This window comes from Prunus mume, linkage group LG5 (genome assembly GCF_029339155.1).
Source record: "Prunus mume cultivar Tortuosa linkage group LG5, ASM2933915v1, whole genome shotgun sequence".
Lineage (NCBI taxonomy): Eukaryota > Viridiplantae > Streptophyta > Magnoliopsida > Rosales > Rosaceae > Prunus > Prunus mume.
Genome location: NC_142702.1, coordinates 4777932 through 4793644, shown reverse-complemented (window position 1 = coordinate 4793644; position 15713 = coordinate 4777932). Strand labels below are relative to the sequence as shown.

Genomic DNA, 15713 nt, shown 5'->3' with positions numbered 1-15713 from the left:
GCACATGAGACTTTTTCTGGATTAATTAGTTCTCAAATGGTGAATTATCAAAAGGAAAAGAACCACTAAACCTACTTAATTAAGGACCAGTTTAATCTGAATCTTGGAATGACCCTAATGCTAAGTCCTTCCTGAAACTGTGCTCTCAATCTTGGCATCTGACAGCCATTTGTACTTTGCCCTCCATTATGGCAAAGAATGATCAGATTTCATGGACAATATGAATACTTGAAAATTCGAATATAACTTGAAGATATAATTAATCACACAACCCAAAACACTGTGGCGCTATCCGAATCAAGCACTTATTGTTATGTGGTTTAACTTTCCCACATGACAATGCAACTTTCCGAGCGCAACGGTGGCATCCATGTTACATCTAAGTTCTTCTCCTAGACTAGGCTCCATGACATTACTACTTCTCAAGCTCAAGTGGCAATTATGTCACTGATTCTTCTGGTCCTGAGAATAGCAAATGCGTTAATCAAACTTTAAGGGGACTCGTGGAGGCTATTAATGCAGTTCCCTTAGCACTCTATTCAAGCCTTGGGGACCAAACTTTCAATTTGATTATACAAGTCAAAGTCTAATGTCTAAAGTAAACCTACTTCCAATTGTTATTTCAATGCTGACAAATCAAACTATATACAAATTCAGAGCATTCACAATCATGCCTCCTATTTTTTAGTTAAAATTTAGCTAAAAACACACAAGTTATTTTAGGAGCTCTCTAAATAAAATTTCAACTCCAATCATACTCCCTAGTTTAGGAAGTCATAAATACTATAGTTATTTCTTTAATTCAATTGATTGGTTCATCTCTATAAAAAATAATATAAAAAAATAGTTAGCATTAATTAAAAGTTTAAACTGTGCATAAAACAAAGCAACATTAAATTATAGGGAGCCACTTTGAGGAGAAATTATACAATAGTACGGTACTACCACGTGGCAGTGCCAGGTCGAGGATATTTGTTTACCTCCTGGCACTGCCACGTGGTAGTACCGTACTATTGTATAATTTCTCTACTATGAGTCCTTTCTCTCTCAAATTTAGGAACTCCTAGTGGTCTCCCTATTTTAGAAGGTGGATAAGGAGTATATATAGTTGGAATTGTATTTTCCAATTCCTCCCTAAAAATTGTCTAAGCAGGTGGTCTAGGAAGTCCGTTGTGAATTCTCTTACCTTGCCAGAATTTGTAATTAGCATAAGTAATTTTATTTGCCTGATATTTAATTTTTAATTAATAAACTCATTCTTGTGTTTGAGGACAAGAATATACGAGGGGTTATGCACATGAAAGTGTCCAAAACATATTTCTATATTTCTATAGACCTTACAAATTTCTTCATGGACAAAATAATAACACATTTATGTGAATCATGAAAGGCCAGAAGACACTTCATAAGCCGGAAACATGACCAGCATGGATTTTACCAACAAAAGCCTATCTGAACAGTGCTTATTTCAGCCTAGTATCTTTCACTGCTTTCACTTGTTAATCAACTAATAGATTATTATTCAAGTTTAATAAAAAGTTTAATCACATCATAAATGCTGCTTCCATGCTTCGGAAGATTCGATTTCATCAAAATAAGGTTCACTATATGTATCCACCTAAAAATGGGATACTGTAGAATCAATCTGAATGTAGCTACATATTCCTTCTCTAGCACTTGCTATATATTTAACAAGCCGATCCTAAATTATTATTGTATTCTAGTAAAAGATCATTATGCTCTTAGAATAATTTAAGGGAGTTTCACTAAAACACCCAAAATGGGGGCTGAAATTATAAAAAAACCCAACACCCAAAACACTTTATAAACACACCTAAAACCCATCATTACACACACTCAAAATCCATTGATAAACACACCCAAAAAATATACAATTGTTGATTTTGGGGTTGCTTTTAGGTGTGTTCTATGTTTAAATAGTGTTTGAGTGTTTTTTATAAATACATGTCTAGGATTGGGTTTATTTATAAATTTGTAATAATTTAATGGTATAAAAGTTAACTTTTTGACGGGGAATGAATTTGAGAATTTCAATTGTACTGTTGCATAGAGCACGTTGATACGAGTTCGTAAGCACGTAATGGGCCCAAATCAGAGTTATAACGAAGAAAATACGGTTAAGATACGGTGAGGGGCAAAATGGTAATTTGCCAGATCATTAAAACCACTCTCTCTCCTCCGTGCGCAGACCCTCTCTCCTCTCCCTCTCTCTTCGAACTCCGCCAACCGCCACGGCAGCATGCAAGACCGGTACCAAAGGACCGACCCAACTCCGTCGTCCGTCTCACCAATTCCGGCCGCCACACGGCTCGTGCCGGAGAACTCAAGAAAAGGCCGGGTTTTGACAGAATTTTCGCCGGCTCCATCTCTCTCCTCCGGTGGCCATTTTCGGTGATCAAGGTATGGAATCTCATCTACACTTCGAGTTCTAGCTGCCTGTTGGGTAGGAATTGGTTGATTTTGAGTGTAGGATAACGATTTGGGGAACTACGTTTTGGCCAGATTTCGAGTTGAGATTCCGGCCATTTCCGCCATTTTTCGGGGCAGGTCCCAGAACAAAAGTGGTTCCAAATAGGGTGTTACACCTAGGGTAGGAGTCTTGAGCCGTGATGTTGAGATTTTCTGGCGAAGCGTTATCACTTTGGGCACCATGCACCTTTGGCGCGTCGACGGCACGTGGGCACCGTGGCCAAAAGGCGTGTGTTCCAATGCAATTCCCTAGTTGTCACGACCGCGTAGGCGTGCCCAGATTCCAGTTTGGATACCGTTTGAGCCTCGAACGAATTTTGCCTATTGTGCGATTTCCGGGTTCGATACTTTTGAACTATTGGATCGTAGTCAATTGGATATATGTTAATCTAGGTAATTCCAGGATCGTATGGGATTCGACAGATTGTAAAACGGAGTCCCGGATACTCCGGAAATGCCAACCCTAGGGCTAGGTTTACAGTAATTGTCCAATCGTATGATCGTGGGTAATGCGACCGTCCGATCGAGACCAAACTCTCGAGACATGTGTCCTAGGCATATTGGAACCTGTAGGAACTCTCATATTGGAATTTGGAGGTTGTGGACCCCACAGGGTACCGCATCGACTTTTGGGACTTTTATCGCTTTTTGAGTCCCGAGTCACTTCTAGACCGTTCCGAAGATGAGAAAAGCTTTGTAAGAAAAGTTGTGATAATTTTGGAAGATGAGTTTCAAACCCACCGTAGGAGTAACCAACCCCCCCCCCCCTAGTGGCCTTGAAACAATTTGGTTATTTCGGATAATGCCCCACGAATTTCGGGGACGCTTGGACCGTGTGGTGCGAGGATTGCGGCTCAGGTTGACTTGGTGTCTTTGAGGCCTACGAGGATGGAATTAGAGGTGTCAAACGGGCCGTGCCGTGCCGGCCCATCCCATTTAAACTCGTGCTTTTAACGTTTTCGTGTCGGGCCGGGCCGGCCCATTTAATTTATCGGGCCGTGCCGTGCTAGCCCATTTAGTAAAATTATTAATCCCGGGCCGACCCAAAGCCCATGTCCATATTGAAACGGGCCGGGCCGGGCTCGTGCCGTGCCCGTGCTCGTGCTCGTGCCGTGCCCGTGCTCGTGCTCGTGCCACACTCGGGCCCAAGAACCAATCCATTTAATTTGAATTTTTTTCACTTCATTTTTTTTTTCACTAGATAATTCAAATTATAAACATTAAAAATATAATTAGAGGCAAGAAATGATGAACTATTTGAAAACATTAATCAATCAAACATCCAAACAATATGAAAATGGCATAGGGCAAAAAGTGTCAAACTCTACAAAGTCCAGTTCAACTTTTCATCTTTAAACAACTTATTATTTTATATGTGAAATAATGTCTTACTTTGATTATAAGATAAGCATATATGTCATATGTACTGATTAGATATCAAGTCCAATATTGTTTAATTAATTTGTAGTTGATATGTTTAATTAATTAAGGACCCAAGTAATTTCCCTAAAATGAAATACATCAAATATATATTTATGATTAAAAAAACATATAAATAATGACATTAGATGTCAAATTATTGCATTTTGACTTTTGAGAAAGAAAAAAATGTTAAGTGGGCCGTGCTTGGGCTCGTGCTTGGGCTCGTGCCGTGCTTGAAGCGTGCTCGGGCCAAGCCCGGTCCATGTCGGGCCGTGGGCCAGCCCGGTCCATGTCGGGCCGTGGGCCGGCCCGGTCCATTGACCTCATTTTTGATCCCGGCCCAAGTTTTCGTGCCGTGCCGAGCACGGCCCATTAATATTCGTGCTCGTGCCGTGCCGTGCCTCATTTCAATGGGCTGGGCTCGTGCCGTCGGGCCGGCCCGTCCCGTTTGACACCTCTAGATGGAATTGACAGATCAGGATTAGGGGTACACCTAGGTGGAGAGAATTTCAGTTAATATTCTTAAACTAAAATAAATGGAGTTCAGTGTATGACTGATATGAGTAATAGAAAGAACTACGTGTGGCTTGATCCCTCAATAAGGGTACATAGGCAGCCTAGTGTTACAAGGTGCAGCCAGGAGTTGGGGTCTTTGAGATTGCTAATGTTCTATTGTTATTCTGAAAGTTGGGATGAACTTTATTAGCTGAATGATTTACTTGATTTATTGAGGCCTGAGGCCAAAATATTATGATGCTTGATTTTTTGATATAATTCGTTACATGCTGGCAGTTGGGTTATATATATAAACATATATGCTTGTTTTACAGGTGGGAATTTTTGGGAAATGTTCAATTTACAAGGGAGACTTTGCCGGATTTTCAACAGAAGTCGTACTCGAATTTCATTGAATTTTGGTTAGAAGGGCATTTTGGCCAAATGTGTCACGCAACCGCCAGGTGTCGGACATGCACAAGGTTCGACTCATATTCCAAAGTGGAATTTGGGTTGGGTTCTGTCAATATATGTCAATGCCTTACTATGCATGAGGCTTCTTACTTGGTGATGATGATGAAACATGTAAAAAGTAGTTACACCATGGATAGGAAAGGAGTTTTCTTGCCATTGATTTTCCACATGAAAATATGTGTATTTGGGGTAGCTTGAGTTTAAAACGACGATGAAGAAACTAACGGCGCTGTGCAGCTTGACCCTGATTCCATGCAGTTCAGAGGGCGCAAACAGGGTGGGCAATAAGCAGTGCTAGCATTCTCATAGTTAAACTCCACCTGATTGCACTTCTCATCAAGTTCATCAAATTCCTTGGCATTCTGAAAGAAAGTGTCAAATTCAAATAAGTTCAAAACTTGGCCATATCATCATAGAAGTACTAGCAAACAGCTAACTTATCACTAAGAAGCTCTACAACTCCTTGGGCAATCTAGTTAGTCAAAAGAATGCACCATAGGAAATGTTTGCATAACTCTATTCAATATAAGTCACCAGATTCATTCAACGATACTATATTTACATATTCTCATAACCCTCTAAATATACAAAATATTCATAAGAGAGATACCTGAATAGATAAAAGGTTGAATGTAGGAAGAAAACGCATCTTGCAGTACTCATTAAACATCAACGTCAGCACGAGAAGTGGAATTGTGGAAATGGATGCGGCTGGCTTTGATTTCAGTCCAAAAATACCAATCATAGTGATTTGCATGAGAATGATTGCAATGAGAATATAATGATGGATGCAAGGCCAATACTGTCCACATGTCTCATAAACGGTTTCATACACATCTTCAATCTGCAACATAGGAACAGTTTATAACACTTGTACTTGAGATCAAAGTGCATAAAATAAAATGCTGCTCAGGTGTAAAATAATTTTAAGCAATTCACTATTTGAGGTTAGAGTCAGACCAAGTAGGCCACATATCAGATCGTGACATCCATTTTCAGAAAAGTGTTTACTCTCAACTCTATGTGAGACAAAAGATTTTCAGATCATTCAGCCAGAACAAACATACTTCTAAGGAAGACCTATAAAATTTGTACACAAATTATGACAGACATCAGTTTCCAGAGAATAACTACTGTAACGTTGATAGATATTCTTGGCCCATCCCCTAACAACTCAAAAAGGTCTGATTATGCAGTGGATCAATGTAGCTCTTATTTAAATCAGACTTCTAATTATAGGAAAAATAAAAGAAACAAATATGCATCTCAACCCGTGTCAAAGAAATAAAGTTACAGACAAAACAAGCAAAAGAGGGAAAGAAAATGAAAATCTTGGTCTCATTATTTTTCTCTTATATTTCTTTTAGGTCATGCATGTTTAACGTATGAGAAAAAAGGGACATATCAAAAAAGGGGCCAAAAGAATGTCATACTATAGTAACAATAATAATAAACTTGGATAATAAATGCAAAGTTGAAAAGATCAACCTGATTTATAAACACAGCATAGCCAAGCAAGAAGTAACCAATCAGAAAGGGAAGCAGAAGAGGTGCGACAACAGCATACACTATACCAATCAGCACAGACAGTGAGACCAAAGGAATGATTCTGTAGTAAGGTAACGAGTAAAGATACGGGGTTTTCTCTTTTCCACGGCCATATGTACAGGACTTTATAGCATCCCAACAAAGCAATCCTGGTTGGAGGATCTCCAAAGAAAATCCTGACAGCCCATCTGTCAAAATATATGTCACAAAGAAATCTGCCTGAAACATTAATAGATAAAACAAGTATTAGAAAAAAGGACATAACTTACAGACAATAAAGATGAGAAAAAAGAACTACGCAACAATTGTTCTCAAAATCTACAACTATTTGAAATACATGCAACAATAAGTAAAGAAAATAAGGTTAACAAAATATTGCAAAACCATGTTTGGTCTCTCATCTAGTAATTTTTTAATAAAAAAAGAGACACTAAAATCCTTTATAAGTTATGACGAGTGTGAATTAAAACAGTTTATCAACAGAATATGCCTAAAGTATAAATACATGAGACAAACTCACTTGAGCAGAGACAGCACTTGCAAGGTGGCTAGGGAAATCTTTTGGATGAGTAAAAGATTCCCCAATTTCATCTATTAAGGATCCAGATAACAAGCTCCAAAAGAACACATTTCCCACTAGAAAATAAAAAACCATGTTGCATGCTTTTATTTCCTCCTTGCTCTTTGCGATACAGCCTGCTAGTTTTGCCATTCCAAGCATTGCAAATGGAACAATGTATATGAACCCTTTCAGAACGGCACTTGGAAGGTACCCTGTTATAATAGAGCTTAACCCTGGTCTGTACATGTGAATAATAACAGAAGATTACACATTAATTATCCATGATGTAAAAAAAACATAAACACTACACCAAGAGAGAGTTAAGATGAAGTGACAGAAGTACCAATCTACATTGACTTATGTCTATCTGGATCTTGTGGTTTGCGAATAAACATTGCCAAATTAATACAATTGATATCAAATAAGATGAATAAATGAAAGACAATTGCAACAAGTCAAAATAGACAAAAAAAAAAGGCATGAATATGGCTTTTGTGCATTTCTTTGAATCATCACACAGCAGCAAACTTCCTACTATTAACCCTTGGGGTTAGCCCAAGTGGTGAGGGAGGGAGGGTGGGGAATTAATAGTCAGATGAGTGCGATTCAGGCCTAAATTCCAAACCTCAATGATTCAACTAGCACTAATCAAGATAAAAATAAAAATAGAATAAGTCTTACATCAACTGTACAGCCATGGCTGGAGGAAACCATTTCTTTAGTTTCTCAAATTTGGCTATCCCTTGGACTGCAGTGACTGGGATGGCAAAGAAAATTGTAAGAAGAGAGGCTGCAACAATAACTCCAAAATTGCAAAGTGGCAAAAATCTGTGTGGAATTGCCAAATTTCTCCATGATACATCCCTGGGTTCTGGAGCTGCGTCAGTGATCCAAAGAACTGGATTTGAGTGCTGCTGAGATTGGGCAACTAGCGCTGCACCCAACCGAGACTTGAATGTAACAAAAGCAACGGGCAATTCCTACAAATATAAATGTATGTTGCGTAAATCATGGTGAATTATTTGATTTTACCAAAGAAGTTTCTTTATAAAAAGTATTGATATAGAAATTTGATAGTTCAACAAGCAGCGAAATGGTATAAAATTATATAAATGAGCATACAATTAATGGATATGGGATGGTGGGAGACTTTTCTTTTAATAAGGGAATAACAATAGACTGATGACCTGTGACATTTATTTATATTTGTTCTGGGATGGTTATAATTGGATTGTGTGTGTCTGTGATAGAGAGACAGAGAGTGGAACTTATTTTTAAAAGGAGGTAGTTTTATAAAAATGAATAGTTTTTGAGTGCTGAACCTCTTCTTTTTTAATTTATTCAGATAAATTTTTGAGTTACACTGTAAAAGATAACCCTCCCTAACGCCATACAGGTAGCAAAGTCTCGTTCATAAGACTTGAACTTGAAGAAGACAAAGTCTCATTCATGTGAGGCCTGAATGCCACTAGAAAGTGGAGACAAATGCCACTAGACCACATTGTGCAACTGATATATATAGAAAGTATTGGTTAGAGAATAATCTTCAGACAAAATCTACAACAAGACAATATAGAACTCTGTAATATGATTATTGGTTAGAGAATAATCTTCAGACAAAATCTACAACAAGACAATATAGAACTCTGTAATATGATGACACATACATATGCTGGGAGAGGAGGGATTCATGGATTTTTAGAATATTTTAGGGCTTTGATTTCTAATGATAATTACCTTTTCTTTGAGCATATCTTCACACTGTAATTGGTGTATCTTGTGATGAAGTTCTTCAAGCTTTTCCTCGTACAAGGATAATTTCACAGAATCTTCTTTAGACGGATTCAAAAGCAAAGGTGTTTGGTTATGCTTCTTGACCACAGACCGCTTTCTCAAGACCTCTATCCTTTTTTCAATGGATTTTGCCTGATTCTACACATACGATTATCTGGATCAGACGTCGATAAAAAATATAAAATACAGTAAAAGTAAAAGAAGGATGAGAAACCATAGCAACTATAAGTGTTAACAACAAATCATAGTCCCACATTAACATCCAACAATTATCCCGTCACCGAGAATATGCACCAGTGTCGAGATAATACAAGGCACATATGTAATCATTAAAAAGTGGATAATGTCTTGTGCTAATATTGATTGATATCAATACTTCAATCCATTTCTTACATATAAATTATGGGAAAAAACAAACATAAGCTGTACCTGCAATAGGATATTACCAAAATATAAGCACAAAGCCAAACACATTGCATTAAGCCAGAGCTATGTGGAACTTGTGTGAATGCCCATGAGCACATTCACTCAAAGCACCTCTCTCATCCCAAAAATCATTGTTTGACTATTAATATCAACTCATGAACTCTTAATTTGGGTTTTCCTTACAACCCATCTTATGCATCTCATGTTAGTGTTAAAATTTGTGCATCAAATAAAACTGTTCCACATCAAATAAGTGACTATCCAACATTAGGTTTATTAACTGGGAAATCTCCTTAATGTGCATTGAGGGCTTTGAGATAAAACCTGACATTTAAACTCCACAAGATGGTTAAGTGAGGGACAATATTGCTACAATCTAGGGGCAGCGACATATGTGTCCCAAGTGGTATCAGAGCCAGTGGTTTGACTGCGACACATGGCACATGATTACCATTACGTGGGGCAGACGCATGGTCGATAGCGACTCAATTGCCCGGTGGAAGCGGCACTTGGTCAACAGCAACTCAATATCCCGTTAAGTGGGGTAGCTCAAATAAAATCCAAGATGTGGTTACAATTCTTTTCTAGGTGGAGCAAGCTCAAGAAAATCCTAATTGGGAGGTGAAGTGGGTTCTTGAACATGATAGACAGTCACAAATTGATCCAAGGTGGAATTTGATAGGAATGGTGATTTGAACCAAGTTCGTGATCGTTAGGAATTGGGGACCAAAGACAGTTCTCCCATATCATATAAGTAGTTGTCCAGCATTGAGAATATAAAGTGGGATATCTCATTGCACCAGGGCCTTTTGAGATAAAACACCATAACTGATCTCATTAAGGTGGTCAAGTTAGGGACAACACTGGTGCAAGTCAAGAGGCAAGCTGCATGGCTCCTCATAATTAGTAAGAGTTCATAACCTGCAGGTAGATACGGAAACAAATTTCTACTTATTGGTTGGTGACATAAAAACACCAATTATTTTACTATTAAAATCATGTTAAGAGAAAAAAAAATTCATAATAGAAAGCAAAATGTGTGCAGTAAATTACAATCATAAGAAAACTATACTAATTCACAAAAGCAAATCTATGACCTATGAGATTCAAAGAAGCCTTAAGGAAATAACTAAAACATCCAGAATAGGCCATGATATGTGAAAATGAATCCACTCCAATTTTCATTCTTTTATTAAATAGAAAAAATTAGTAGAAAGAAAAAGGGACGCCAAGAAAACAAAGCAAATAATCACCCCAAATTGTCCTCTAGCCTTCTTACTCTTTGTTTAACGAAATCTAAAACAATCCCATGATATAAGTCATAGTATCCAAGGAATGCATAAAACATACAGAGTGCTAGGCATGGAAACATAGTGGCCTGATGCATGGAGTAGGTGATCTGAAATAATTCAAGCCTTACCAACAACTCCTTAAATTCTTTTCCATCATACAAAATTTGATAAGAATGATAAGCACAAGGATGATGCTTAGAGAAGAATTTTTCAACACAACACCCACGAGACTTGTGTTGGCTGCAGAAGGGAATTTCCCGAACCAGAACAGTACACTGATTAGGCTGATGCCTAATGTTCAGAAGTTGTTGAATCCTTTTAGCCAAAATCTCATTATATTCCTGAAGAAGAAATGATGCAGGATGTCACCTGTTACGTAAACTTATCTGAGTGTTAAGGTCCAAGAAGCAACATTATAAATTCCAATAACCTCTATTACATACAACTTTGATCTTGTGAGTAACTAATTCTTGGATATATGGATTGTGAGAGTGTAACGTTCACCTTGTACAGTAGGTATACTCCATAGAGAGATATAAACCATAGACATGAAAAATGCACCCAAAGCCTGTGGAATTGGAGAAACTCGGTAAGCAAAGTAAGTTAGAAACTCAATATGACAAAGATCAGCTTCTAGCAATCAGGCAATCATGTCTACTCAATGGAAAAATCTACTGGAGAACGACAAGCTTTTTTTAAAAGTTTCTTTGTGTACTTCAACAACACTTTACAGTTAAAAGAATAGATAATCTGCAACCTTGAAATCACATCGGATGTACCAGATGGGTTGGATTCATATCTTCGCAAATGTGGAGTGGGAGATCCAAGTGTCTCCAGCCCTTTCACTAAGAGAGAGTGCTAGAATAGCTAAAATCGCCTGGATAGTTTGGGATGTGCAGCAGACAAACATAATATACTTTCCTTGCAAGCCGATTTTCAAGAGCAAGTTATACTCATAGGTCTAACATGGTATCAAAGTGGGTGAATTGCATGGATGGCTTGGGTTCCTGTTTCCTTCCCTGCGTGGTGAGGAAGAGTCAAGTGGTGTCTACAGCCAGCGCTGAGGGGGAGTGTTGGCATAGTCATACGTTGCTGAGTACATTTGGGATTGCAATATATAAACACACAGGCACCCTTTCACTGTAAGCTTCTTTTCAAGGAGTTCCACCAGTGGGTTTAACACTTTGGTGGCTTTTTAAGGAATTTTAATGGGTGATCACCCATTAACAAGTACACACCTCCATAACAAACCTCATCTACCAATCACAAAATGTTAAATGGAAGATGACAAAGGATTATTACCTAACAAATAATGCACATTATATATACTTAAGAATAATTAAGTTCTTCTTTCTTTTATCACTTAGGAGCCATGCGAGATGAAAAATCTAATGCACGGTTTTGAATGAGAGAAAGAAGTGAGGAATCCTCTTTTCGACTCTGACTCTCCCTCTCCAGTTGTTGCTTTTCTTGCTGTTACTTTGAAAGTAGCTGCTTCAGCTTCAGCCACTCGAATTTTTGATATTCCTTTTTATTTCTCATCAAACGAATGGCATCTTCTTCTGGAAATCCTAGCTATTCTTAGTATGATATTGGGGAATCTCATTGCTAATACTCAAACAAGCATGAAACGAATGCTTGCGTATTCGTCCATAGGTCAAATTGGATATGTAATTAATGGAATAATTGTTGGAGGCTCAAATGTTAACTATTCAAACATGCAATCTGCATATCCAACAGTAATTTGACTAGTTTGCTCTAATAGCATGGAAGTAGTCCTGTATGTTCAGCATGTCGAAGTGAAGTTAGAAGGGATGAGAAGCAGAAATGTTCAAACAGATTTCTAAGTGATCCAGTATTATAATTCTTCATATGTATCATTGCACAACTTAAATATATGAACCACGCGAAAAGTAGGTGCCTGCCTGTGTTTCCATTCTTGATATTTGATTCCTAATGTTTCTAGGGACTACACAGCCAGCCTTTTGATTAGTACATCTACAAAAATGACACCACAAATTTCTATGTCGAAGGGTTTGCTAATATGATTTTCATAAGATGACTCTTTCTTAAAAAAGGTAAGCCAACTAGTGGACTATGAAAAAATGTATTTGTTGATGAAAACAAGGGGCACAAAAACTTCAATACCATAATTCTACAAGTCTAATAGACTAATACACATGACACTCACCTCTCTTCTCACAGGGGACTATCCTCTTTCCCACATCTCAAAATATCTTTTCCTCCATCTCCTACACAACACAGGTGGCCATATTCCCTTTTATAGATGGCGCAATTCAGTTATTTAACCAAAAAATATTCTACAATCTTCAACGATTTCTCTAGAGAGCAGGCTAGGGATAGGGAGTCAGTGTTTATATCAACAGTCCAGATAATGTTCAAGAAGCAACAAAATCGAAAACATTTCAAGAACAACAACAAAAAAAAAAAAAAAAAAAGTCACTTCACAACAATTTCAATTCTCTTGGTTGGAGAAAGAACTGGAATCAACAACTATAGCCACAAATTTGCATCACACACTACTTTTATTTCTATTTTTTATAATACATATCACACAATGGACTAATTTGCAAAGTTAAGACAGTCTCTCACCTGTTGGAACCTGGACTAATGTTAGATATTGTGAAAGAATCCAAGGAATGGTGGCTTATAGCGGTAAGACCGTCGCCACTATAATTTACTGGAAGAAGTATCAGCAATCCAACAAGAGAGCATACCACAAAGAATTTTATACTGCAAAGCAAGAGTATGCATGTTTAATACCTTTTAAACAGCAGAATTGTCAATAAAACATTGAAAAGAAAAAGCATACTTCAAAGATGCCCAGAAAGCAGAGAAGATTTATGACCCAATCAAGCTCAAATTATCATGGGTTTGAATTCTAGAACTCCCCAACTCTATTTTTCCCTACAAGTCCTCAATCTATGTTTCTATGTTTCATCTCACGTTGTGCGTTCACTGGAACATGTCCCTCGTAAATTAAACAAAATTGTCTTACATTTTTTTTTCTTTATTCCAAAGGCAACATTTTTGAAGGACTACTTTATTTATATATGTGACATTATTTTTAAAATTGGAAACTTCTTCGTAAACTTTACTTCAGTCTCAAGTTTAAATATGCCATGCCACATCTTTTTATGAGCATGAACAGAATTTTCATCAACATTGTTATCTCTCTCTCTCTCTCTCTCTCTCTAGATTAATATGAAAGGCACCTAATTAAGAACCAAGGAAGAATAAGGAGTGCATAGGCAAATCGCTAATTATCTCATAGACATAACAAATAGAAAAAATAAAAGTAATTAATTACCCGAACTTGAAGAGGCGGATGACGATAAGAGCGTCAAGGCCGTTGGTTTGGAGAATTTCGTCCTCGGAGACGCGAAAAGCGCGGGAAATCCAAGAGACGGAAGGGAGGAAGCGGCGGAGAGAGAGAGCGGAGCGATTGTCGTCGCGGCGGTGGCTAGGGCTCTGGCTCTGGCTTTGGCTTTGGCGCTGAAATTCAGAGAGGCGGCGAGGAAAGTAGATGGGGGCGTTGGAGGGCTGCTTCTTGAGGATGGAGAAGAGGGTGAGGATGAAAATGGCCAGCCCTATGTTTATGGCCGCTGAAGCTATCAGGCTTTCAGGGTTCATCTCAAAATATTAAGCTTGGAAAATGGAGGAAGAGTGAGAAGAACTAGAGAGAGAGAGAGAGAGAGAGAGAGAGAGAGAGAGACGCAATGTACTCTAACATGCAGAGAAGAGAAGGGAAAGAGATGAAGAGGCAGCAGGCTGTGGTGGTACACGTGGCGGGGTTTCATGCGAAAGATGACGTTATGGTCGTGGTAGTATAGAATAACTGTTTGGACGTATGTTGTGTGAAGGCACCGATCGAGTATGCTGCTTTTAAGGGGCTGAAGTTTGAACCTTCAAATGAATCAAAATTCTATTAATACCTATAGTAAATTACCTTCCTCTACGCATGGACGTGTTAATTCAAATTTAAAATCTCTTCCAACACTGCGAAAAACAAAAAAAACAAAAAATTGTTGATTTGCATGATCATGAGTAAGGACCAAGGACTTTCCTTTGCTCTAGATACGAATTCAAACTTCTTGTATTATCTTTTCTACGTCAATAATATTATACCGCTTATCATAAAAAAAAAAATATTAATAAAATAAATTGGATGGTAAAACTAAAAAAGAAACAAATAATGAATTATACAAAATCATTATAATCAGAAGCAATTAATTTTTTTAATTAATACCTTAAAATCATATTATTTCCTGTTTTCAACCTAAAGGGTAGGACGGGAACAAAGAAAAAATAATTTTCAGTCAGCCTCCTAAAAAAGGAACGTAATTTTATGTGGCAAAGTAGTCAAGGGATTTAACTATTAGATAATTCTCATTATGAAGAAAACCTCATCATGTATCCCATAGGATGATGAAATGGAGAAAGAAAGGAAATTGCAACCAGATGTTGAGTCAAAAGAAAAAAGTTACAGCTACGCGCATGCCTCACTAGATTTTTACATTTGATTTGTTAAGTTAACAGGTTATCGGATTTGAATCTCAACAATCTCCCATTAATTATAATTTGGATCAAAATCCGATTCATTAACAAGTCTAATTGTGAAGAAGTGTAAGAAAATGAGTTAAGAATTTGGGAAAATTCTGTGGTACAATGGTGGTACCCGTGCAGTCACTCATCCAATGGCTCATATTTCATTTTAAAAATCAAGAACGGAGATTAAATGACTTGATGACTTGTTTAGTCTTTTGTTAATTAATAAGCACGTGAGTGAGGGACAAAACTAAGCCAGTCTCACAGGTGACGTGTGAAGTCTTCTTTACGAGGGAGGAGTTGCCGTCTGAAAAACGAGGTCTAAGAAAAATGACCGAGCATCTAAAAAACAAGGGAGCAGTGGGCTCTCCTTCATAGAGGTGTTGATTCATCGCTAAGGAAGAAGCAGATCATGGGTGTGGCTCCTCTACTTGTCCAAAAAAATGAAATAGGTCGTGAATCGTGTTGGGGGAAGAATCAGTTGGTTGAGGGGTGCTCCGGTGCACATTGGTCGACATATCATTGTTCGAAGTGTCGTAGCATCATCGTAAAGATTTTGAAGATTTACACCCTTCTTGGCTTTGAATGACAACATTGCTTCCTCATTTGAGTTGTTGGTGAAAGGAAGTTGAAAGAGGAGG

General features: G+C 37.8%; 1 protein-coding gene across 1 annotated transcript; it reads right to left on the bottom strand.

Moving 5' to 3' along the window:
- Nucleotides 1–4790: 4790 nt before the first annotated feature.
- Nucleotides 4791–14236, bottom strand: LOC103343793 (Early-responsive to dehydration stress protein (ERD4)). The gene is made up of 10 exons (XM_089051527.1): nt 13835–14236; nt 13117–13257; nt 11008–11071; nt 10632–10844; nt 8729–8923; nt 7673–7971; nt 6950–7229; nt 6370–6648; nt 5492–5725; nt 4791–5243 (listed from the first exon to the last, which is right to left on the bottom strand). Exons 1-10 carry the CDS (start codon nt 14155–14157, stop codon nt 5082–5084), a joined length of 2190 nt encoding a protein of 729 aa, XP_088907653.1. The 5' UTR covers nt 14158–14236; the 3' UTR covers nt 4791–5081.
- Nucleotides 14237–15713: the final 1477 nt, after the last annotated feature.